Consider the following 27718-nt stretch of genomic DNA (forward strand, 5'->3'; position numbering starts at 1 on the left):
AAGACATACAAAAAATTGATACAATAAAAAAAAGGTTCATTTCTACTATTCCAAATCCTACATAGCATGTGTAAGACATCACACAACTAGCTACCAAGTTCAATAGCAGCCACTTCGTTTGCTCAATTCGGGCATGTACTCGAAGTATGCTCACAGCTAATTTACTCCTAAAATGAAGATCAGGGAAATGAAGGTGACCAATCAAGGGATGCCGCATGTTGTGTCTAAAACCTTTGCCTTTTGCTTTAATTTACAATCGAGTAGACCTCCCTACTTACAAACTAAAATCATTGCAAAGTAGATGCAAAATTACTCGAAAGAAAAGAATAAAAATCTATAACAGAACAACAGAGACTTGGGTAATGAATACAAGCATAAAGGGGCGGAGCATTCCCGAGCTTCAGGAAACGGCAGATGACGAAAGAGCCCTTGCGAGGGTTTGCTACTGACCGAGCTTCCTCCACAGTGAGCCTTTCAGGACAGCAAGACACTTTGACTTTACCGAAGACAAATCCTGCCTTTTGGAGGATTGCCGTCCACTAGTGAATTTTGGTATATTTCTTTGCCCTTATTGAAACCAACCCATCTCGACTCCTCAAACAATTGGCTTGTAAAAGGTTACAAGTTAAAACCAAAGCCACACAGTAAACACCGGCGAATTAAGCTTAAGGTCCATTCGGTTAAACTTTACTAGGACAATGAGCAATCAGGTAAAGATAAACTCATGCTACTAAAATACCTAATGTCCTTGCTAGTGTTTGTGTGTGCCGCTTACTGTCCTACAAGTAGTCTTTTCCTATTTGAGGTCCACTGGCCAACTTCATACCAATTTGTGATGATTTGATGTCCTCGTTGACTCGATTAATAATACTAAATGTTCCCAATAACATGATCCAACATGACTAATCCAAGTTCTGAGTAACAGCATCTAGCCAAACATCTCAACCCAAACCAATGATATAATATTATAAAAGAGCCAGATGACCAAGATGATGTAGAATAACTGAGCTAGAATGCAAGTTTGGTCAAGATAGGCTGCAACATGATGGACGGCCAGGACAAATAGACTGTGCTATAATAGGAAGCATAATATCAATTGAGAAAGCCAAATGATTCGTCCCACATTGCTTAGTGATAATAGGGTATTGCATATATTAGAGTGGCCCGTAACTTCAACAACTTAAGCTTTGAATTGTAATGATGGCTAACTAACTGCCATGTAGATGTTAAGACAAACCATCGGTTGATAGCAAACTCTACCCCTACAATACCTACCTCACTCATGAAGAACATATTTCAATGTGGTTTGCAATATCATATGCAGTATGCTTAGGTGAAATATAGACGTTTTTGGCTGTTAAACAATAAAATGTTTAAAAGCCATGAAAAACAGCAGCTGTACTGATGGAATATGATATGACTATTTTACCTCCTTGGCTTCCTTTCTTTGTATGCCCTCCCGCAATGCAACAAGTTTCTCAACAACTTCAGGCTGCAGAAAGATTACCAGCATATAAGTAAAATTGATACCTCGTTATGGAGGGCATAATTGAACCTTAATAACTCCCAACAACACTATAAACAACCTGTAAAGTGACCATGAAAATTGCCTATACAGTAATAGCAACATGATTTATAAATGATTTGTTGAGAGAAATAACTACTGGGCAATCTGCTTGATGTTCAAGAATGTTTGTGTAAATAAGGGTAAAACTGTCCAAGCACTCAGCTGAACCAAGCTCCCTTAGGTCACTCAGAATCCTGACTCTGTTTTCAACTTTCTGCAACAAAACTAAAAGAACACTTAAGATGATAGGACGGGAACGTATGCACACATAGAGAGGCAATTTATGATAAAATAAGATAACAGAAATAATAACTATACATCATAGTTTAATCTGCTACATGCATACATCGAAATATTCTACACAAATAAGCATTTTAAAATGGAAAAAATGTAAAAGAGACAAACTTCTACAAGGATACGTAATTAGAAGAGGAAATTAAAAGGATAAAGTTACTCACTCTTAAACTAAGGTGCTCCCTGAAAAAATCCAATAGTACCTCTTCATCTAGTCTCATCCTCTCAATAGTTTCTTCCCTAATACAGTTTCTCTACACAGGAAAGACACATGGCACAGTACATTTAGCCTCATACGCAACAAGCTATCTTACTGGAGAACATTGGTGCAGACCTGTGTAAGCAGATGATCAACATAAACCACTATTGTTTCTTCCAGGCAAGATTCAACAAATCTCCTGAATGATCTGTCTTCAATATACCTAAAGAAAAGACAAGTTTAGTCTTAAAGAACAGTCAACACAAGTACATTCTAATATCCTGTCAAATGTCAAATATAAACAGTTTATTTCTTGAAAAAGATGCTGCAATATTTTTGTGAGAGAAAAAGGAAGCAAAGCAAATGCCTGCTAGCTACATAATGGCTGCATGGGTGTTGTGTGATAAAATCCCTCTGCATTGACAGTCCTGCACTTAGGAAACAGTGACCAATAGCATCTAAGCAAAAAAGACTGACAAATTTTGTCCTGATGTGTTTTGATAATCACAGAAAGCGGAAAGATGGTTTACAAGGCAAACTAATTAGCATCAAGTAAAATTATACTAAAATTATTTTCTCACAATGAAGATCATGTGTATATGGTTATTCAATGAAGTTGAACATGTAAATTTAAATTAATAGTCAATTGACTTAGTATATATGTGCATAATAAGATCAGGAAAAGATTGGTTAAAGTAGATTATTCATGAAACAATATTAATAAGACAAAATGTGAAAGAAGTACATTGGGATACACTTAAATCCATGTTTACTGCAAAAGCAACTTAGAAAAATATTCAAGAACAAGGAAATTATAATTCCGCAATGTACATTACCGCAATAATCAGAAAAATAGAAAATACATACATTTTGATGTCTCTGAAATAATCACCAAATGTCGCAATCAAATACTCGGTTCCCAGGCCCTCATACCAATCTGGAACCAACAAAATTGCAATAAGCACATCAATGGAGCAGAAGTAAGAGTCTTCACTAAAATATCAAAAAGATGATACAGAAATAGGCTCATAAAGTTTGTTGAAGATTATAAAGATGTTTCCTTAAGTATCAGAGCAGGCAAGCAATTCGAGCAAGCAACGAAGAAACTTCACAATTTGCCATAGCAAAGCATCATGGTGAATCGAACAAGACGGGGCAAGCCAGACCATTGCCTTGGCCACAAGTGGGCTGCAAGTGCAAACTCGCTCTCATGCTATTGGAGTCGCTTTGGAGGAGCGTGGCAATGAACATGATGAGCGAGAAGTTGGCTACTCTCTGCGAGCGGAGGAGGCGTAATCTGAAGCGCCAACCAAGAAAAAAAGCCATAAGGAGAGACTCACAGCGACGGAAACCCGCTTGGATGTTCTTAAAGCAAGCTTGGAGGAACTCTACCAAGGCCAACGAAAGCTTCTTGAGGTAGAGAGCTCGCAAGAAGAAGTTGAATCTCGAATCGACAAGGTTGAGGCCCAAGTCGATCGACTAACGGACAATACCAAAGACTCCGTTCAACATTTGCATAAAGTCGTGGCGGAACTCACTTCTAAAGTGACAACACTCACAATGGTACTAAATGCGGGAGGAAGCAACACCCACGTTGCGCCGCCACAAAACTTAAGGACACCTGAGCCTCATTACTATGGAGGTGCTAGGGACGCAAAGGAGCTCAAGAATTTCTTGTTTGACATGGAACAATACTTTTTCTTCCTGTTGCATATAAAGAGAGCATTGGTTAACATGATAAATACCTCTTCTCTTCGTATTGTCTATTGTAGGTAGTTTATCAAGAAGGGCCTGCCATGTGCATAGGGAATGTCTCTGTGATCCCGGTCGATCCCATGTCCAACTGCTTGGGATCCACTTGTTGTTCCTCTGCCTGATTTGATTCTATACTGATGTAGCACTAAATTTGCCATTGTCATGAGGCCAAATAAGTATATCTAAAGAGTTGTTCCTGATTGGAATAGCTGTAATAGTCAGCCAAAGTGATAACATTTCAGGAGAAATCGGATTAGGGAGACACTAGGTACCGTTAGTAATGAAATATACTCATTACTGGATAATTGAAATATACTCTTTGGGAGCCTCAAGGTCTTTTCATATTCTGTCACCATATAATTGAAATATACTCTTCCCATTAACCCAAGGATCATACCACATATTAGTACTGGATCCGGAAGAGATTACATAGGAAATGTGTTTTTCTCTTAAACTCGGTATCTCTCAGATGCTTCTTTGAGTGGTGAGTATTTTATTTTCAATTCTGTATCCTTGTTTATCATCCTTGAGGTGGTGAATTTTCTGTATCCCTTTGTGATTTTAAACTCGGTGGTGAGTTATTTATCGATTTTAGTAAAGTTTTATCGTGAGTTCATTCTTTTTCAATCCGAAGAACTTATTCCAGCAATTACAACTGTACTACCAGCTTTCTTTCAAAATCCATTCCATATTACCCCGGTATCAAACTGGTTGACTAATTTTTTTCAAATCAGTTCCATGGAATCTAATTGGTTTCAATACATTTGATATCGGGGAGGGTAAAATGCAGAATGGATTTAAAAAAAAATCAATGGAATAGTTTTTCAGGTAGAAAATGTCACAATAGACAAGGAACGAACTTTTGAAGAAAAGTCGCAGTACAGTTGTATTTATTGGAATAAGTGTTTTGAATAGAAAAGGCACGAACTCATGATAAAACTTAAATAAGATCGAAAAATAGTTCACCACCAAGTTAAAATCACAAAGGGATACAGAAATTCACCATCCCAAATATTATAAACGAGGATACAGAACATAAATCAAAAGACTCACCGCTCAAGGACGCATCCAAGAGATACAGAGTTTAAGGGAGTTCTCCAAGAGAGCTTCTGCCAAGATATCATCAGTTTCTAAAGTTCTTTCTAAGTCCTAAACACCAAAATAAATATTAGTGCATGAAATAACCCTTCATGCATAGGGAATTTCGAAATTAAGTGTTTACAGCTGCTAACCAACTCATTTAATGCATTCCTTGGTTATGAAGAAATGTTCACAACTGCTAACCAACTCCTTTAATGCATTCCTTTGTCATGAAGAAAAGCATAATGAAACAGCTTTCACTTTATGCAGAGAATATACTGATGAACTATCATATTTGAATGGGCTGAGTTGAAGATTATGAGGCATTATTGTTGACTGAAAAAAATACTATATCATAATTAAGGTTCATATGATCAGATTATAGTAAATTAGACACTCCCGTATCAACATTCCTCCATCTACAACAATTCCAAAAACTTTAACTCAAGAAAGCCCCAACAACTCAAGAACTATAGACAAGATTTCAAGTTATACAGCATGCTCCCATGGCAATGAGCAGGCACAATAAGGGAAGTCCCCGTGCAAATCAAAAGAATTTAAATGCCAGAAAAGTGATGTACTGAATTGCCCATGTATGGAGCTGTTCTAATTGCTGCAACCATCCCAGCTTGTTGTCCGTTAGCACATCTATCACCTTGAACCTTTCTTTAAAGGTTTAGTTATTGGCCAGTGAATAACACTTAAGTTTAATTGGAATCTCAGGCTTTACATTAGAAGCATTGCAATTGACCCATCAACCTCAATGAAGTCAACCAACAGGCACAGCAAAATGGTGGCTTTAAAAGGCCCAAACATATTATAAGTTTCTATTAGTTAACATAATTTCGTTCAAGTCATTTCTTCGAAGGACTAATTTATCTTCTGTTTGGGGCCAAAGTTATCAGTCTTAAGCACTCGGCCAGATTTCTGGTATGGTTGGCCACTAAAGAAACGATAGAGTCATCTTTTGAATACTCCACCTGAATTCGAAGTCTGAATAAATGAGCCACCTATATTGAGAGGATGAGATTCAACAGGACCTTTTCGAAAACTTCAACACAATCTAGAAACAAACTGGGTGGTTCTTGTCTTCAAATAAAAGAAAATATTAATGGATAAATTTTTTTCTCAACAAAAATAAGTAAAAGACATTATTTACCTATCATTTGCCATTTGCTTGACTACAGTCCTTGAAACTGCAGAATAGAATAGGCCCAGTTACACAAGGCTGATCATATTCTATAATAAAATTGTAACATAGCCAGGCTCTATTCCTGAATTTCTGTACAGGCTGAGATTTCTTAATAATCCACAAAATTGTTTATGTGGTTCTTTTCCGATTCTCTTTGTTAATTCAATCCTCGTTTCACCAATAAGAATTTGGCAAGAACCTCAGGTTTTCTCTCATTTTTACAATTTTGTCAATCTTTAAAACATGATCTTTTAGTAAAAATTATTTTTTGAGCTTCCTCACACCACCACCAACTCTCTCTTAAAGTTATATCTCTTCCCTTAGTTTCATCAAGAATCTCATTTGTTAAAATCCTAATCTTATTAGCCATCATAGTCTAAATAATATTAATATTATCCTCATCTAAGTTTAAAGTCGCATCTCTTTCCATCCTATTCTTAAAAGTGTTTATGTTATCTTCTTAAAAATTACATCATCTAGTCCTAGTGAATTTTTCTACTATCTTTTTCTTCTTTCATTTTCTATCATAAATATCTAATACCATCAATCTATGTTGATTCGTCAAACTTTCACCATGTATAGCTTTACAATTCTTACAAAGAACTTTATCTATTTTCTAATGATAAAAATATATATTTGACTACAATCGTGACTACTTTTATAAGTAATTAAATGTTCATATCTCTTCTTAAAGTGAGTATTTACAATTATAAAATCATACGAAGTTGCAAGATCTAAAATTATATCATCATCTTCATTTCTCTCTCTATAACCAAAGCCCCCATGCACCCCTTTCTATTCATTATATGTTTTCCCTATATGATCATTCAAATCTCCTTCAATTATAAGGTTTTTGGTTATAGGCATTCCTTGAATGATATCATTTAAGCTTTCCCAAAATTCTCTTTTGTTTTGATCATCCAATCCAGCTTGAGAGGCAAAAGCACTAATGACATTAAAAATATCTTGTCATTTCACAAATTTTAGAACTATAATTCTATCTCCAAATCTTTTTATATGTACAACATTGTTCTTAAGATCCTTATCAACAAGTCCTACATCATTTCCATGTTTAACTTTTTCAGTATACCAAATTTTAAATCTGGTACTGTCAATCTCTCTAAGATTTTCCCTTACCCACTTAGTTTCTTGTAATATTTATTCTTCTTCTAATTACAGTGTCTGCCAATTCTAATCTATTCCCTGAAAGTGTTCCTAAATCCCAAGTTGCTAATCTAACCCTTTATTCTTAAACTAACTTCTTTACTCTCATTGGTCCAAAACAATGAGAATGCTTGACCATTTAGCACCACATACAGGCATTGATGTGATGGGCTGCTCAGGGCGACCTCCTAGATCACTGTTTACAATTTAGGACACCTAGGTGGTGAAGGTGCCTCATGTCATTATTGAATCTCAGATTTTGATGATGAAACCAATTAATAAGTGTTTATGATTTAATCTGTATTTTGAGTAATGCAGGATGCTTCGATCAGGGAGAGACAATTAAAGCAGGAAGAATTATATTGGGCCGGAGAAAAACGTGTCAGAAGATTGGACGTCGGACCGGAGGATCGATCGACATATCGAGAAAAGGCTTCGGGCCATGGATTCGGGCATCGGGCCAAGAAGAGCGGATATTGCGCCAAGGATATCGGAGTTGCAGAGGTCAAGTGGCCGATTGGGTAATAGGCCGCAAGAAAGGACGATGCATCGAAGAATCGGACGAAGCGTCGATGGACCAATGACATGCTGGACAATATGATTCATGCTTAGTAATAATTGTCTAGATCGAAGTGTATTTTTGTGTGTGTAGAATTAACTACGATAGCAAGACATAAAGCAAAATGAAGTCCCGGAGTCAAGAACGTGATTTTGTTGGGAGTTCGAAAGTTCATCGGAAGTCCGGACGTTCGTCGGAAGTTCTGCCGGAACCAATTGAGAAGTCCAGGAGCTTGCAAAAGAAGCTTGTCGGAACTCACCAAGAAGATCGTCATGAAGTCCAAGAGCTTGCCAGGAGTCCGCCGGAACATTGCCGAGAGATCGTCGGAAGTTCGCCGGAAGATCGTCGGAAGTTCGCTAGAAGAACACCGGAAGCTCGCCGGAAGAACACAGATTTATCTTGCTTAGATTATGTCTTAGGAATCGTAGTTAGCATATAATTAGAGTTGGGATTGGGAGGTAATCCCATCAACTCTGTTAACGGCCAACTAGGCCCGAAGCTGGATTGGTTTGGGCTGGATTCAAGGCCCAACCAGGGTGCTGAAACCCTAGCCAGCGGTGACACCGCTTGGGGAACAATACCCCAGGATTCCTGGGTGGTGGTACCACCGACAGCAATGCTGCCAGTGGTGGTACCGCCCCTGTTCGGCGGTGGTACTGCCTAGTACCAGGATTCCTGGGCAGTAGTACCGCCCAGGAACGGCAGTGGTACCGCCAGTACCTAGGAAACCTAGGATGAGACCTTTTTAGGCTCCAAGTTTGAATCAATTTGAAGCCTATAAATACCCCTCTCATCCCTGGTTAACACACACAAGCATAGAGAGTTTAAAATTGAAGAAACGCTGTAGAAATCTCTTGAGAAATCCCTCCTCTAACTTAAACTTAGAATTCTGTTTAGAGAGGAGTGTGTGTGCTTGTAAAGGTTGACTCCTAAACCTATGAAAAGGAGAAGAGGGGTGTAAGAAGGAGGTTGATATTCGCCTATTAAAGGAAGATCGATAGTGGATGCTGGTGGCCTCGACGGAGGAGGAATCGACGGAGTGGATGTAGATCACGACGACCGAACCACTATAAAATTGGCGTGTTCTCTAGTTTGCATTTACTTCTTGCCATTTACATACTGCAAACTGAATCTTTACTTGCCTACTGCATTCACTTCATAAACGTACACTTTCAAAGTTAAGTTTCCGAAATCGGTTTTCATCGGAATAGATTCTATCGTATGGAAGTTTTTGAAGACATGATTTTACCACTGCACTAATTCACCCCCCCCCCCTCTTAGTGCCGACACTTTCCTGACAGTTGGTATCAGAGCCTTGTTATTTCTCATTTGGTTTAACACCCAAAGAGAAATGACTTATTTCAGTTTTCAAGAAGGACTTTCTCTCATTCGTCCTCCCTTTTTCAATGGGACGGACTATACTTATTGAAAAACTCGAATGAGAGTTTTCTTGCTTTCGATTGATTTAAATTTATGGAATATGGTCGAAAACAGATTTCAAAGGTTTTTTCTTCCAATGAACGATTGGAATGATTTGGAGAAGAAGACATTTTCTCTAAATGTTAGAGCTATGAATGCTATATTTTGTACCTTAGACAAAAACGAATTCAATCGGGTTTCTTTATGCGAAACGACTTTTGATATTTGGCACATTCTTGAAACCACACACAAAGGCACTAGTAGATTAAAAGTTTCGAAGATTAATCTTTTAATATATGATTTCGAATTGTTTCATATGAAACCAAGCGAAACCGTTGTTGACATGTACACCGTTTTACGGATGTCGTCAATGGTTTAAAATCACTTAGTAAAAGTTTTTCGGATTTTGAACTTGTAAATAAAATTTTACGTTCTCTTTCTAAAGATTGTGATTCAAAAGTAACTGTCATACAAGAGGCTAAAAACCTAAAGAACTTTCCACTCGAAGAAATAATTGGGTCTTTAATGGCCTATGAAATGAACAATGTGGCAAAAAAGGAACTCGAGAACCACCTTCCAAAGAATAGAAAGGATTTCGGACTAAGAACAATTGAAGACCACTTGAGCATAAGCTCAAGTGATGGTGAACTTGAACTACTCATGAAATTTATAAAGTTCATTAAACAAAAATTAAAGAACAAAAAGAACGAAACTACTTGCTATGAACGCAAGAATAAGTTGCCAAAAGACGAATTGAACTCCTCCGAAGGCGAGAAGAAAATCAATAAAGGCGAGGTGGCAAACTACGCCTTAACAGCTTTTGACGACGGGGTAAACGAAACTCCCTTAATTTATTTCGAAATTACATGATGCTTTTAATGAGTTATTTTTAATTTAGTTTAATTATTTTTCTTGAAATTTATATGTTTAATGATGTAATGAAAAATACAAAAATAAAATAGGATCATGCTTATCATGATAGTAATTTTAAAATTGATAATGAAAATTATATGTTTTATGTTAAAGGAATAAAATGTTAGATTTAAATCTAATGATAATCTTATGTATGTTTTTCAAGAAGAAATAATGTATATCTTGATGATTTTCGTATTGATTTATGATTTTGTTTGAAAATGCTTTATGCTCAATGAAACCATGATCGATGAATATGCTTTATGTTTTCTGAATGTTTTGAAAATAAATATTTACATCATGTTTGATGATTTTTATGCATGAGGACTTGAAATAGTGATTTGAAATCATATGTTTTGGAATTATGTATTACACTTTTTGATCTTGATGATTTTTTATCTTTCCATTTTAAACGTTGATGTATGGTTTTCATACAAAACACTTGAGTATGCTTATATGAAATAAATTACTTAAAATAAAACACATAAAGAAGCAAATATATTATCATTAGAATTAAAATGATAAATCAAATCTCTTGTTTAAAGAAGCCTTATGTTTAATATGTTATACTTTTTTGGTCTTGATGGTTTTTATGATAAAATTTACTTTTCAATCCTAAACGTTGATGTATGTTTTTATTTGGCAAAAATGAAAAAGGCATACATCTATGAAATCAATCTTATGAATTGAATCATTAGAACGAAGAAAGCTTTCTCCTTTAAAAAAAAAAAAATTCTCTACTTTATCAATTTTTCAATAAGGAGAGATTAATGAATCTATCTATATTTTTTTTTTTAATCTCTTGAAAATGATTTTGATTTAATGATTTGAATTGAGATTTCTTATGCGTAAGTCAAGATTTTATATGCATGAATTAAAATCTTTTTCTCCTAAGTTTCTTTTACGATTTACTAAAGAGAATATCTTTTTCAAAATTCATGACTTAAAATTTTTTTTGAATATCTTTTATTATTTGATCTCCTACAATTTTCTTTCGATTATTTAAGAGGAGATTTTTCAAAAGAAATCATGCCTTTTGGTATTCACATGATCTTATCTTTCATAATATGATTTTTATGTAATTTCTTGTATTCATCACTCAATTAATTTTTCTTGATGAGATGAAATGAATGTGATGAAATAAAAATATGCATGAAATACAAATGAGAAGTTATGATCATGCATGATAGGATGCAATGTAATTTGACATTTAGATACCATCATAATTTAAAATGCTATGATTTGTTGCTAAATTGATGTATTATGAATGCTTGAGTATCTTGTATGATATGATGATTGATATATTGTTAGTATCATTCATAGAGTAAGGATGATGTGTAATGTTTTAAAATTGTGCATATCGTAAATTGAAACTGTAATGATGCACAAACATATTGAAATAATGATTGAAATATTGATGTAATTATAAATGATGTTTTAGCATTATGCATGTAATACTTTAACTTATGATAATGATGCATGCAATGATAAAATATTCATGATGAAAAATTGTTTTAATATTCATGACTTGATTTTTCATCTTTGTTATTTATCCTTTGTCATGATTTAAAAATTATTGTAAAGGGAAAAAGAGATACAAAATTGTATTCTTCCCTTCTTTTTGACAATGACAAAGGGGAGATAGTTAGCTTACACAAGTCAAAATGATGCAAAACACGCTAAACTTGCACATCTAGCAAAATTTATAAACTTGCAAAACTCAAGAAATATTGCTAGCTTGCATGATGATATATGGAGATAGAATTGCTAGAAATGCAAAAATGCTAGCTTGCACGTTTTAAGTAGATGCAAAAACATGCTATCTTGCATATATCAAAAGATGTAAAAAGTTTGCAAAAAACTCACTAGCTTGCATAATATAAAACTTGGTAGCTTGTTTCATGTAAAACATTGTATCTTGCTAGCTTGTTATCTTGTATTATTTTTCAAAAACTTGCTAGCCTTCATACTTCAAAGAGAAGTAACACTAGTCAAATTGTTAGCTTGTATGTTGTAAAATAATGTAAAATTTTGCTAGCTTGCACTTTGCAAAGGAAGCAAAAATGACACTACTCAAAAGAGAAGAAAGAGCTTGTTATCTTGAACATCACTATCTTGCCAATCTCAAGAAGCAAAACTTGCAACTTGTATATTGCAATAGAAAGCAAGAATCGCTATTACACACTTCAACAAGAAAGCTATCTTGCATTTGCTTTCAAAATTTTTGCTAGCTTGTATAAACTTGCTATCTTACTACCTTGGATATCTAAAACTTGATAGCTTGCATGATGTAGCACTTGCTAAAATTTCAGACTTACAAATTGCATGATGATAAATGCAATGTTTGACATTATATCTCAAACACTTGATAGTTGAACTTCTCCTTTTTGTTGATGACAAAGGGGGAGAAGTATGTTGATGTTATGCATGATTTTATCATGACATGTTTGCTTGGATTTTTGAATCCAAGAGTTATATGGCATATTGACAGGGGAAGTTTGTTTAAACTCTGGGAGTTAAGGTTAACTCCGTCATCAATAAGTTGTCATCATCAAAAAGGGGGAGATTGTTGAATCTCAGATTTTGATGACGAAACCAATTGATAAGTGTTTATGATTTAATCTGTGTTTTGAATGACGCAGGATGCTTCGATCAGGGAGAGACAATTAAAGCAGGAAGAATCATGTTGGACCGGAAGAAAACGTGTCAAAAGATTGGATGTCGGGCCGGAGGATCGGTCGACGTATTGACAGAAGGCTTCGGGCCATGAATTCATGCATCGAGCCAAGAAGAGAGGATATTGCACCAAGGATATCGAAGTTGCGGAGGTCAACTAGTTGATTGGGCAATAGGCCGCAAGAGAAGACGATGCGTCGAAGAATCGGACGAAGCGTCAATGGACCAATGACATGCCGGACAACATGATTCATGCTTTGTAATAATTGTCTAGATTGAAGTGTATTTTTGTGTGTGCAGGATTAACTACGATAGCAAGGCATAAAGCAAAATGAAGTCCCGGAGTCAAGAACGTGATTTCGTTGGGAGTTCAAGAGTTCGTTGGAAGTTCGGATGTTCATTGGAAGTTCTACCGGAACCAATCGAGAAGTCCAGGAGCTGACCAAAGAAGCTCATCGGAACTCACCAAGAAGATCATCATGAAGTCCAGGAGCTTGCCGGGAGTCCGCGGGAACATTGCCGAGAGATCATCGAAAGTTCACCGAAAGATCACCGGAAGCTCGATAGAAGAATACGGACTTATCTTGCTTAGATTATGTCTTAGGAATCGTAGTTAACACATAATTAGAGTTGGGATTGGGAGGTAATCCCATCAACTCTGTTAGGGGCCAACTGGGCCCAAAGCTGGAGTGGTTTGGGCCGGATTCAAGGCCCAACCAAGGTGCTGAAACCCTTGTTGAATCTCGTATTTTGATGATGAAACTACTTGATATATGTTTATGATTTAATCTGCGTTTTGAGTGACGCAGGATGCCTCGATCAGGATGAGACAGTTAAAGCAGGAAAATCATGTTGTGCCGGAGGAACATGTCAGAAGATTGGACGTCGGGCCGGTGGATCGGTCGACGTATCGACAGAAGGCTTCGGGCCGTGGACTCGGGCATCGGGCCAAGAAGAGTGGGTATTGTGCCAAGGATATCGGAGTTGCGGAGTCAACTGGCCGATTGGGCAATAGGCCGCAGGAGAGGACGATGCGCCGAAGAATCAGACGAAACGTCGAGGGACCAATGACATGCCGGACAACTTGGTTAATTGCTTAGGATTAATTGTCTCGATCGAAGTTTTGTTTTAATTGTGCAGGATTAACTATGATAACGATGAAGACATAAAGCGAAACAAAGTGTCGGAGTCAAGCGCGAAGGATTTGTTGTGAGTTCGAGAGTTCGACGGAAGTCCGAAGGTTCATCGGGAATGCTACCGGAACTAGCCGAGAATGAGTTGGGAGCTTGCCGAAGGATTTTCGGAAGCTCGCCGGAAGGTTCGTTGGAAGTTCGCGGAGCTCGCCGAGAAAGATCAGAGCTTGCCGAAGAAGCTCATTGGAACTCGCTAAGATCAAATCGTGAAGTCTAGGAGCTTGTCGGGAGTCCGCAGAATGGTTTCCGAGAGTTCATCGGAAGACCGCCGAAAGTTTGCCGAAAGCTCGCCAGAAGAAGTCTTGACTTGCGGACTTTGTAATAGCTTAGAAAATGTCTTTAAAATCATAGTTAGCACGTTAATTAGGGTTAGGATTAGGTGTTAGTCCTATAACCCAAGTAGGGGTCAATTAGGCCCAAGTTCGGACTGGTTTAGACCAAGTTTGGAGCCAAACCAAGTGAGCTGAAATAGTGAAAGAGGTGGCACCGCCCCAGCCAGGAGATGGCACCGCTTGGGCTAAGCCTCCCAGCGAGACTGGGCGGTGCAACCTCCCCAGCCAGGAGGTGGCACCGCCTGAGCTCAGTCTTCGAGCTAGACTGGGCGGTGCAACCTCCCTGACAGAGAGGTGGCACCGCCTGAGCTCGGTCTTCGAGCTCTGGCAGAGAGGTGCAACCGCCTCAGTCAAGAGGTGGCACCGCCTGGGGCTCAGTCTCCGAGCCAGACTCAGGAGGTGCAACCGCCCCTGACAGAGAGGTGCAACCGCCTGAGCTCAGTCTTCGAGCTCTGCCAGGCGGTGCAACCTCTCCAGTCAGGAGGTGCAACCGCCTGATCCCAGAATTCCGGGATTTGATCGTTTTGAGCTCCAAATTTGAACTGGGTTGGGGCCTATAAATACCCCACCCATTCAGCACTAAAAGCACAGAACACACACTCGAAATCTTGCTATCTTTCTGTGTTTCTTAGAGCTCAAAACTGCTAGTTCTCCTCTTTCTATTCTTCAAGTTTGAGTTGTAAAGAGAGGAGAGAAAACTTCTGTAAGGGTTGTCTCCTAAGACCGCCAAAAGGAGTGAATCTGTAAGAGGGTGGTTGGCCTTCACCTATTGAAGGAAGGTCTCTAGTTGACGTCGGTGACCTCGCCGGTGGAGGAAGCCAAAAGTGGAGTAGGTCAAGACTGACCGAACCACTCTAAATCTCTGGTTTGCGTTTATTTTGAGCACTTTATCATTACTGCAAACCTCCTACATAGCTACTGCTCTCTGCGCTTTTACGAACAAGCTTCTAAGTTCTAATCTTTCCGAATCTGCATTCAGACGTCAAAAGGTGTTTTCGTACGATCTTTACATTGCAGCTTACATTTACGTCTTGAATCTGTTTATAACTGCGAACTGTCTTCTGCGCTTTTACGAACGAGTTTCTTTGCAGTTTACATTTACATTTTGATTCTATTTATAACTGCAAACTGTCTTCTGCAATTTTACCAACGAGTTTCAACATTTAGACGTAAAACTGCATTTAGACGTAAATCGGCTTTCCTCGCACAATCATCAGATTTCAGTTTACGTTTACATCTTGATTTCAATTGCATACTGCCTTCTGCGAATATACAAACGAGTTTCAAAGTTCAGACGTAAATCTACGTTTAAGACGTAATTCTGCGTTTAGACGTAAATCTGCGTTTAGACGTAAATCTGCTTTTTGCAGATTACTTTTTGAGCTGTACAATAGCAGCACATTGTCTTTATACTTCTGCTTAAACTGCGCTTAGACGCAAACTGTGTTTAGACGCAAACTGCGCTTAGATGCAATCTGCGCTTATACGCAAACTGCGCTTAGACGCAATCTGAGTTTAGACGCAATAAGCATTTAGACGCAAACTGCGTTTAGACGCTAACTGTGTTTAAACGTAAACTGCACTTAATCATAAGTAATCTTAGAATCAGCTTTTGCATCAAAATATTTTTTATCGAACGAACGCAACTTTCGTTTTTAATCGCTGAAAGATTTTCGCTGCACTAATTCACCCCCCCCCCCCCCCTCTTAGTGCTCTCGATCCTAACAACCCTGGCCGGCGGTGGCACCACCTGGGGAACAGCACCCCAGGATTCCTGGGTGGTGGTACCGCCGGCAACAATGCTGCCAGCGGTGGTACCGCCCAGTACCGGGATTCCTGGGTGGTAGTACCGCCTAGGAACGGCGGTGGTATCACCAGTACCCAAGAAACCTAGGATGAGACCTTTTTAGGCTCCAAGTTTGAATTAATTTAAAGTTTATAAATACCCCTCTCATCCCTGGTTAACACACACAAGTACAGAGAGTTTAAAAGTGAAAAAACATTATCTAAATCTCTTGAGAAATCCCTCCTCTAGTTTAAACTTAGAATTCTGTTTAGAGAGGAGTGTGTGTGCTTGTAAAGGTTGACTCCTAAACCCGTGAAAAGGAGAAGAGGAGTGTAAGAAGAAAGTTGATCTTCGCCTATTAAAGGAAGATCGATAGTGGATGCCGGTGGCCTCGACGGAGGAGGAATCGGCGGAGTGGATGTAGGTCACAATGATTGAACCACTATAAAATTGGCGTGTTCTCTGGTTTGCATTTACTTCCTGTCATTTACATATTGCAAACTGAATCTTTACTTGTCTACTGCATTCACTTCATAAACGTACGCTTTCAAAGTTAAGTTTCCGAAATCGGTTTTCATCGGAATAGATTCTACCATACGAAAGTTTTTGAAGACGTGATTTTACCACTGCACTAATTCACCCCCCCTCCTCTTAGTGCCGACCCTTTCCTAATAATCATTTCCGAATGACAACCTAGCTCTATACTAAAATCGATTGAGATCCATGTTCATGAGATCTGATATAATTTTACGTTGGTTATCAATGACCTAACACAACCCTCCATCTTTCTCATGTGGGATTGAGACCAACAATTAATTAGAACTTGATGACTTATTTAAATTATCACTCTAAACAATGCTTTTCTAAATTGTATCCATTGTGAGAAACACTAATAGAATCCCCATAATAGGGTAACAATTTTAATGAACAAAATGTTTCAATGATTTTGGGAAAGCAATAATTAGTAGCACAAAACAATACATATTTAGAAGACGGAGCTAGAAGTAGCAACTGCATTAACTGTACAAACCTTGGTGGAAAACAAGGGGCCACATAATCATAAATATCAGCAAGCTCATCGCCAATCTACAAAATGATAGCAACAATATAATAATAGACATATAATTGGACTATTTATGCTAAGGAAAATAAAATACTTCAATTTTAAGGGCAGGTGTATCATTTACCAAAAAGCAACTGGAATGTTATGTCTCAATAAATTTGCATAATAATATAAACCTTATAATCTATAAATATGAAATGTGTATACTTTCTAACTCTAAATGTTATGGCTTGAGGGGAGAAATATGTTCACAGCAAGGTTCAGAATTTTATACCGTACTAGTGTTTCAAGCTTTGCTCGTACGTTATGGTACGTATATATATATATATATATATATATATATATATATATATATATATATATATATATATATATATATATATATATATATATATATATATATATATATATATATATATATATATATATATATAATAAAAAGATTAAAATTATTGAAAAATTAAAAAAAGGTGGCGTATGCTGTCTCGGCGACGTCGCCTCCTTTTCTTCTCGTCGTGTCAGACGAGGAGAAGAATGCGGTCTTCTCCTCATTTGCGGCATTCGACGAACACGTCGAAGGCCGTAAGCGTCTCCGGCCTTTGGTGAAGAATGCGCGAAGGCTGTAGGTGTCTCTAGCCTTCGGCGAAGAACATGGTGAAGAAGAAGCCGAGTTGTCGCCTCTTTGTAACCTCCTGGATCGGGATCGTCGAGGCAAGGCGGTGCTGGATCGGAAAGCGTCGAGGTTCTCCCGATTTTCCCTCTTCTTCGAGCACCTTCTCCCTCTTCTCCCTCGACACTTCTTCCCTCACCGCAACCAGGTTGATACTGTTGAATCTCGGATTTTGATGATAAAACCAATCGATATGTGTTTATTTTTTAATTTGCGTTTTGAGTGACGCAGGATGCTTCGATCAGGATGAGACAATTAAAGTAGAAAAAATCATGTTGGGTCGAAGGAACATGTCAGAAGATTGGACGTCGGGCCGGTGGATCAGTAGACGTATCGATAAAAGGCTTCGGGCCGTGGATTCAGGCATCGGCCAAGAAGAGCGGATATTGCGCCAAGGATATCAAAGTTGCAAAGTCAATTGGCCGATTGGGCAATAGGCCGCAAGAGAGAACGATACGCCGAGGAGTCGGATGAAGCGTCGAGGGACCAATTGCATGCCGGACAACTTGATTAATGCTTAGTATTAATTGTCTAAATCAAAGTGTGTTTCTACATGTGCAGGATTAACTACAATAGTAAGGCATGAAGCAAAATGAAGTCCCGGAGTCAAGATCGAGATAACGTTGAAAGTTCGAGAGTTCGTCGGAAGTTCGGACATTCGTCGGAAGTTTTGGTAGAACCAACCGAGAAGTCTCGGAGCTTGCCAGAGAAGCTCGTCGAAACTCACCAAGAAGATCATCGTGAAGTCCAGGAGTTCGTTAGAAGTTCGCCGGAAGAATAGACATAGGGACTTGTTTTGCTTAGCAAATGTCTTAGGATTTCGTAGTTAACATATAATTGGGCTTAGATTTAGGCCAACCCAATTAGGGGCCAGCTAGGCCATGTAAGAACTATGTTGGGCCCAATAAAAGGCCAAAACAGTGCCCCAAGAAGTCTGATTATCGGGGCACAGTCTTCAAGACTGTGTCAGGCGGTGGTACCGCCCCTAGCAAGGTGCCAAGCGGTGGTACCGCCAATCTAGGTAGTGGTACCGCCCAGTACTGCCCCCTAAGCAGTGATACCGCCAGACCTGGGCGGTAGTACCACCCAGGATAGTGTCAGCGTCGACTGACACTAGGCGGTGGTACCGCCCAACGCAGGCGATAGTACCGCCTATGCCCGGGGAACCCGGGATGAGAAAGTTTTAGGCTCCAAGTTTGAATCAACTTGAAGCCTATAAATACCCCTCTCATCCCTGGTTAAAGCACACAAGCATAGAGAGATTAAAAGTGAGAAAACGCTATTGCGATCTTAAGTGAATTCTCTCCTCTAGCTTATACTTAGATTTCTGTAAGAGGAGTGTGAGTGCTTGTAAGGGTTATCTAAGTATAAGCTAGAGGAGAGAATTCACTTAAGGTGATTGGCCTTCGCCTATTGAAAGAAGGCCTCTAGTGGATGCCGGTGACCTCGTCGGAGGAGGAAGCCGAAAGTAGATGTAGGTCACGTTGACCGAACCACTCTAAAACTGTCGTGTTCTCTGGTTTGCATTTTATTCTTGTCATTTACATACTACAAACCTCTTTAATAGCTTACTGCCTTCAATACGTTTACATACGCCTTCAAATTAAGTTTCCGAAATCAGTTTTCAACGTAAACGATTTTATCGTAAGAAACTTTTTAAAGTTGATGTGATTTCACCGCTGCACTAATTCACCCCCCCCCCCCTCTTAGTGCCGACCATTTGATCCTAAACAATTGGTATTAGAGCCACGATTTTCTAATTTGGTTTAAGACCAAAATAGAAATGGCTCTTTTCGGCTTTCAAGAGGGTCACTCTCTCATTCGTCCTCCCTTTTTCAATGGGACGGACTACACTTATTGGAAAACTCGAATGAGAGTTTTCTTGTTTTCATGGAATCTTGATTTATAACATATAGCCGAAAACGGATTTGAAATGTCTTCTCTTCCAATGAACAATTGGAATGATTTAGAAAATAAGATGTTTTCTCTAAATGCAAAGGCTATGAATGTCGTATTTTGCGCTTTAGACAAAAATGAATTTAATCGGGTTTCTATGTGTAAAACGATCTTCGATATTTGGCATATTCTTGAAATCACACAAGAAGGCACAAATAGTATAAAAGATTTTAAAATAAATTTTTTGATGCACGATTTTGAGATTTTTTGTATGGAACCAAGAGAGACTATTGGAGACATGGACACCCGTTTTACGGATGTCGTCAATAGTCTTAAAGCATTTGGTAAAAGGTTTTCAAATTTTGAACTCGTTAACAAGATTTTAAGATCTCTTTCTAAAAATTCGAATTCGAAAGTAACGACAATACAAGAATCAAAAGATTTGAACTATTTTCCAATTGAAGAACTAATTGGGTCTTTAATGACCTACGAAATGACCAATGTGACACTTGACGAACATAAGAACCACTTTCTAAAGAACAGGAAGGGTTTTGAACTTAGAACAATTGAAGACCACTCGAGCATAAGCTCAAGTGATGGTAAACATAAACTCCTCACTAATAAATTTAAAAAGTTCATGAAACAAAAATTAAAGAATAAAAAGAATACAACTACTTGTTTTAAACACAAGAAGAAGTTGTCAAAAGATGAATCGAGCTCCTCCGAAGACGAGGAGAAAATCAACAAAGGCGAGGTGGTAAACTACGTCTTAACGGCTTTCAACGATGAGATAATCGAAACTCCCTTAATTTATTTCAAAGTTACATATGCTTTTCAAGATGTATTTTCTTTTTTTATTTAATTTAAAAAATTTATTTTCTTTGAAAATTACATGTTTAAAAATATAATAAAAATACAAAAATTAGGATCATGCTAGTAATTTCGAAAATGATAGTAAAAATTATATGTTTAATAACAAAATAATTTTGGTTGAAAATGCCTTATGCTCAATGAAACCATGATTGATGAATATGCTTTATGTTTAATGATTTCTTTGGCTTGTATGTCCTATCATGATGAATATTTTGAAAATAAATGAAATCATGTTTGATTTGAAGTAATGCATAATGATCATACTTAATGAGTTTTTCTTTTGAAATTATGCATGATGATTCTTACGATTTATGGATTATCGATTTTACTATAATGAAAGTAACTTTTTCGGTTTTAAACGTTGATGCATGTTTTTGGATTTGACATAAATGAAAAAGGCATACTAATATGAAATCAATCACTTAAAATGTAACATATAAAAAGGAAAATATATTATCATTGGAATTAAAATCAATTTATGTTATGAATTTTGTGAACCATGAATTGATTTTGATGAATCTATTTGGATCATTTTTTAACTATTGAAAACGATTTTGATTTGACGATTCAAATTTGAATGAGCTTTATCTTGATTTTTCGAGATTTATAACTTGGGATCTTTCTATGAATTGAGATCCTTTTTTTCTCCTTGTTTCTTCTTGGTATTTTATTTAAGAGGAGATTTAATATATGAATCATGTCTCTTGTTATTTACATGATTATATCTCTCATGATATGATTTATTTTTGTATAACTCCTTGTATTCATCACCCAATTAATTTTTCTTGCTAAGATGAAATGAATATGATGAAATAAAAATATTCATGAAATATGAGATGCAATGTAATTTGACATTTAGATACCATCATGATTTAAAATGCTATGATTAATTACTAAAATGATGTATGTTTGGTATCATGAATACTTTAAATGATGAATGTTTGATATCATGATCAAAATATTGATAAATAATTAAAAATTTTAATGTCATGTATGATATGATCATAATAATGATTGGTTTATTTTATCATGCATGAAAAATGAAATGTATGGTTTTGAAATTGTGTATGTTTTAATTTGAAAATATAATGATGCACAAATAAGATTGATACATACCTTTGTCATGATGTAAAAATTGATGTAAAGGGTCTTCCCTTCTTTTTGACAATGACAAAGGGGGAGAAATATTGCTAGCTCAAGATGGAAAACATGCTAACTTGCACTTTGCAACGAAAGCAAAATTGCTAGCTCAAACATTGCAAAGAAAGCAAAAATTGCACTTCTCAAAAGAGAAGAAATTAATATCTTGAACATCACCAAGAATTGCTAGAAGATGTAAAAATATGCTATCTTGCACATCGCAAAGAAAAGCAAATATGCCAACTTGCATATCTTTAAATTTGCTAGCTTGTATGTTGTAAAACTTACATATTTCACGAAGTAAGTGTTGCTTTCTTGAATATTCTCTAAATTGCTAGCTTGCATGATGTAGAACTTGTTATCTTGAACACTACAAAGAAGTATTATCTTGCCTACCTCGAGAAGCAAAAATGCCAAACTTACACATCTAGCAAAATTTATAAACTTGCAAAACTCTAAATTTTCTAGCTTCAAATTGCATGATGATAAAACTTGATATTATGTTTTTTATGCAATAAGCTGAACTTATATTTCCAAACACCTAGAAAGTGGAACTTCTCCTTTTTGTTGATGACAAAGGGGGAGAAGTATGTTAATGTCATGCATGATTTGATCATAACATGTTTGCTTGGATTTTTGAATCCAAGAGTCTCTATCATTATGACATATTGATAGGGGGGAGTTTGTTTAAACTCCGGGAGTTAAGGTTAACTCCGTCGTCGATTGGTTGTCATCATAAAAAATGGGGAGATTGTTGAATCTCGGATTTTGATAATAAAACCAATCGATATGTGTTTATGTTTTAATCTGCGTTTTGAGTGACGCAGGATGCTTCGATCAGGATGAGACAATTAAACCAGAAAAAATTATGTTGGGCTGGAGGAACATGTCAGAAGATTAGACGTCGGGCCGGTGGATTGGTCGACGTATCGATAGAAGGCTTCGGGTCGTGGATTTGGGCATCGAACTAAGAAGAGCGGATATTACGCCAAGGATATCGGAGTTGTGGAGTCAATTGGCCGATTGAGCAATAGGCCGCAAGAGAGGACGATGCGCCGAGGAATCGAACGAAGCGTCGAGGGACCAATGAGATGCCGGACAACTTGATTAATGCTTGGTATTAATTGTCTAGATCGAAGTGTGTTTTTACATGTGCAGGATTAACTATGATAGCAAGGCATGAAGTAAAATGAAGTCCCGGAGTCAAGATTGAGATCACGTTGGGAGTTCGAGAGTTCATCGGAAGTTCTGGTGGAACTAGCCGAGAAGTCTCGGAGCTTGCCAGAGAAGCCCGTCGGAACTCACCAAGAAGATCGTCGTGAAGTCCAGGAGTTTGTCGGCAGTTCATCGGAAGCTCGTCGGAAGAATAGACATAGGGACTTGTTTTGCTTAGCAAATGTCTTAAGATTTCATAGTTGTCACGTAATTGGGCTTGGATTTTGGCCAACCCAATTAGGAGCTAGCTACGCCCATGTAAGAACTGTGTTTGGTATAATAAGAGGTCGAAACAGTGCCCCAAGAAGTCTCACCGTCGTGGCACAGTCTTCGAGACTGTGTCAAGCGATAGTACCGCAAATCTGGGCGGTTGTACCGCCCCTGGCAGGGTGCCAGGCAGTGGTACCGCCAGTTTGGGCAGTGGTACTGCCCAACACTGCCCCCTAGGTGGTGGTACTGCCCAGGACAGTGTTAGCGTCGACTGACACTAGGCGGTGGTACCGCCCGTGCACGAGGAACCCGGGATGGGAAAGTTTTAGGCTCCAAGTTTGAATTAACTTGAAGCCTATAAATACCCCTCTCATCCCTGGTTAAAGTACACAAGCACAAAGAGATTAAAATTGAGAAAATGCTGTTGCGATCATAAGTGAATTCCCTCCTCTAACTTATACTTAGATTTCTGTAAGAGGAGTGTGAGTGCTTATAAGGGTTATCTCCTAAACCCGATAAAAGGAGAAGAGGGGTGTAAAAGGTGATTGGCTTTTGCCTATTGAAGGAAGGCCTCTAGTGGACGCCAGTGACCTCGTCGTCGGAGGAAGCCAAAAGTAGATGTAGGTCACGTTGACCGAACTACTCTAAAACTGTCGTATTCTCTGGTTTGCATTTTATTCTTGCCATTTACATACTGCAAACCTCTTTAATAGCTTACTGCCTTCAATACGTTTACGTACGCCTTCAAATTAAATTAAGTTTCCGAAATCAGTTTTCAACGTAAACGGTTTTATCATACGAAACTTTTTAAAGTTGACATAATTTCACCGCTGCACTAATTCACTCCCCCCTCTTAGTGCCGACCTCTTGATCCTAATAGATACCGCCCGGTAGCGTGCGGTCTATGTACCGGTCTACTGGTGACTGGTATGTACCGCTCGGTACGGACGGTATCATTCGAAATTAAAATCCTTGGTTTACAGTGACCTAGATTCAACTTTAATACTTCTAAAATGTTGACCTCAAATTAATGCTATTGATATTAGTAACACCGAAGAAGTATTGACTTGTACCAACTTCAACCACCATCATCGAAAAGATTATCACTTTGGTGATGTAATTCCAAGTGATAATTTCAAGGTTTCATCATCTGTTTTAGACTTCATATCAAGGAATTTGTTCATCACATCGTTTGTTCCAATATCAACATCAACGAACAGATGCTCATGCAAAAAGTTGAATTGCCTATTGTTTGCTAAATATGAACCTTAAATGGGGAAAACTTATCTTGCCCTAGATAAGTTCATTCTCTTTAACTTTCATGCATCATTTGATACAGGATGGTTTTAACAGATTGTTCACATGTATGTACTTTGAGATAAATTGTTCACTTTTAAGTTTTATGCATGATTGGATACAACATGTGTTTCAAGGATTGTTCACGTCTATACTGTTGACAATTTAAGAAGATGACTCGGTTTGAGTGAAATATAAACGCTTGTGGGTTGAGGTTGATTTCCAACTGCTTCTTCCTTTCATCTTGCCGAGTGGATTCTCTATTATAGCTGTTCTAACCAGCAAGTTCATATGCACTATTTTTGTACCAACAAAATTCTAATTAAGCTATTTTCTCTAGCATGGACAATCTAAATATGGTTCACTACAATGGTCTCAATGCCTTGATGCTATCATGGAGGCATGAAATGTCTAGTGTCAGTAGTTATGAATATAGATAGAGCAAGTCTGTGTGGAGTTCCATGGTGCAACGTCACTGGTAACAGTCTTAACGGATTACATCAGGAAGATCATAAACCGAAATAGAATCCTTAAAAATTCATCAACCCTTTATACTGGCAAGCCAAATAATTGACTCCTCTTCCCCAACCTAGGAAGAAGCCACACAAGACTATAAGGTGTGTGAGTTAACAATCTGAGTTAGGAGGGTGATTCCAGTGATCCTAGTTATAATGAATAATTGAATATTGAATATCATTGTCAAATCCTTTCAGACTATACTTCATGCAAGGAATTACGTCAGGAAGACCATAAACTGAAACGGATCTCTTAAAAAATCATCAACCCTTTCCATTGACAAGCCAAATAGTTGACTCCTCTTCCCCAACTTGAGGAAGAAACCACATCAGATTATAATGTGTGAATTAATAATGTGAGTTTGGAGGGTGATTCCAGTGATCCTACTTATAATGAATATCATTGTCAAGTCTTTCCAAAGTAAAGTCCATGCAAGGAAATATGACACTTAAACATCTACAATTCGTCATTAAATTTGGATTTCAATAAAGAATTGAATTCCCACAAAGCAATATAGATAACATATGATGTTGGCTAAGCAATTCAATGTCGTGACCTATTTGATCAAACAACTATGAGGATAGAGGACAACTACTTTGCCTGACATAAGTGACCAAAGCCCAATAACTTTAAAAATTCTCAAAATAGAGCATCTAGGTAAATTTTTATTGTTTTTTTTTTCACAACACCATTCAACTCTTTCTCCTGGAAACTTAAGTACTATGATGATAAATTAGCACTCATGTTTCCCCTCTACGTTAACTCCTTTTAGCATTTTGATCATCCGCTCAATTCAAGGTGAAGTATTTTCATTACAATTTATCAAGATTCTTAAAGTTTGAGTATTTGATAAATAGTTCTGAGCTGATTAGTTGAAGACTTAGCCAACCAATTATCAACCATTATAAGAATGAATTTCCATAAAACCAGAGTTACCAACTTGAGTGTGTGTTGGTAATTGAATGAGTTCAAGAAAGCAAAGATAGTAGCACAAGGGCAACCGTAGAAGTGTTCATAGGACTATGTCACCTTGTTCAGTTTGACCTGACTTTACATATGAGTTCTTTCTGAGAAATCAAAGTTACCAACTTTAGTGTATGTTGGCAGTTGAATGATTACCAAAAAAACCAATAGTAGTACAAGGGCAACCGTAGAAGTGTTCATAGGACTACATCACCTTCTTCAGTTTGACCTGAACTTAAGATGAGTTCTTTCCTAGGAAGTCTGATGCAATGTTTAGGGGACTTATTTTAATTGGCTATTGAAAAGGGCACAAAAGAATTCTAATGTGCGCATAGAAAAATCTACATTTATCTCATTTTTTATATCAATTAAGGTTTAAAATTTTGCTGTATATCAAACATGTCAGACAACAAGCTATTCCGTAAAAGCACATAGTGCACGTGACAACTTAAAAATGTATTCCATAAGTAAAGATCGCATACCATTTTAGCTTCCTCTAGGGCAGATTTTAGATCTTCAAATTCATCTGCATAAACAAATTACAATTAGATACATGTTAAATAATGATTCTCATAGTCTGATGAAAACTTACATGTAGAATCATGAAGTACCTCAGTCAACAACTTGTTGAACCTTGCCTCAACAGCTTTCCTGATATGCTCATAGCACTTGTCTTAACCTTTTCCGTGACTCTTTAACCACCATATTTTTGGAAGCAACTGTTGAATTTGCACCTTTTCTAAAATTGAAAATATTTAAACCAGTGATTTAAAAAGCGCTAGGCGTCAAAAGGCGCCAAGGTCCAAAAACGCCCGAGGCGCTAGGCGCTCGCCCGAGCGAAGCGAGGCGCTAAAATATAAAAATATTATCATAATCAATATTATCGTCATTTTCACACAAATCATCTTCATTGAATTCGTCTTCTTCCTCTTGTTCTTCGATTCCTTCCTCTTCATCAAGATATGTTTCATTCTCTATGTCTTCAACAATAGCAGGAGCCTAGCTTGACGTCCTCGTCAAGGCCCGACATAACCTAGCGGACCAAAATGCTTAAGTGGGAGTTTATCATAGTACACTGATCAGGCCCTTATAAGCTAATCATACACATTCCCCACTTCCGATGTGGGACTAATGGGATATTACATTTGTAATTCTCCAGCACCTGAAGCTCTTGCCACATCTCCCCACGTCAATCTATCATCTTCAAATACAAGCTCGTCTTCAGCATCTTACAAGTTAGCACTCATTTCTCCTACTAACTACTCATTTGAATCATCAATATCTTGCAATGAGATTGAATCAAATCTATTTTTCAAATCATGACGAGTCTTCAAAGCTTGATTATACTTTATGTAAACAAGATCGTGCAATCGTTGATGTTCTAACCAATTTCTTCTCTTCGAGTGAATCTGTCATGTCATATAATTTAAAAATATATTAATACATATATCTAAATAAATTAATTAAAATAAAAATATTTAGTAATACTTACATGCTCAAAGACACTCCAGTTTCGCTCACAACCCGAAGCACTACATGTCAAACTAAGTACTTTGACAGTAAATTTCTGTAAGTTCGGGGTGGAATTTCCAAATAGACTCCACCATTCAGCTGTAAAATTTATGTTATTATTAGCAATAACATAGTAACATAATATATATGAAATTAATTATATCAAATTATTAATACCTGGAGAGGTAGTTGTCCTGGATCGAACGGCAATTGGAATTCCAAAAAGACCTTCAGTA

The 27718-nt window shown here is 37.4% G+C and overlaps 1 protein-coding gene across 1 annotated transcript; it reads right to left on the reverse strand.

The window, feature by feature from the left end:
* LOC135639378 (exocyst complex component SEC6-like) lies at window positions 1-27718 on the reverse strand. The gene is made up of 9 exons (XM_065153114.1): window positions 27463-27718; window positions 26582-27379; window positions 26453-26496; window positions 17159-17214; window positions 2928-2997; window positions 2196-2283; window positions 2026-2115; window positions 1665-1781; window positions 1-1492 (listed from the first exon to the last, which is right to left on the reverse strand). The coding sequence occupies exons 4-9, from the start codon at window positions 17205-17207 to the stop codon at window positions 1421-1423; spliced, it is 486 nt and encodes a 161-aa protein (XP_065009186.1). The 5' UTR covers window positions 17208-17214; window positions 26453-26496; window positions 26582-27379; window positions 27463-27718; the 3' UTR covers window positions 1-1420.

This window comes from Musa acuminata, chromosome BXJ3-6, assembly GCF_036884655.1.
Source record: "Musa acuminata AAA Group cultivar baxijiao chromosome BXJ3-6, Cavendish_Baxijiao_AAA, whole genome shotgun sequence".
Classification (NCBI taxonomy): domain Eukaryota; kingdom Viridiplantae; phylum Streptophyta; class Magnoliopsida; order Zingiberales; family Musaceae; genus Musa; species Musa acuminata.

What these genes read in the sequence shown, in the direction of transcription:
- LOC135639378 (XM_065153114.1), bottom strand. Translation starts at nt 17,207, where the DNA reads ATGAGCTTGCTGATATTTATGATTATGTGGCCCCTTGTTTTCCACCAA. An exon ending in TATTTCAGAGACATCAAAAT is followed by an intron (nt 2,284 to 2,927) that starts GTATGTATTTTC and finishes TCTTTTCTTTAG; the next exon opens with GTATATTGAAGACAGATCAT. An exon ending in AACATCAAGCAGATTGCCCA is followed by an intron (nt 1,493 to 1,664) that starts GTAGTTATTTCT and finishes ATCTTTCTGCAG; the next exon opens with CCTGAAGTTGTTGAGAAACT.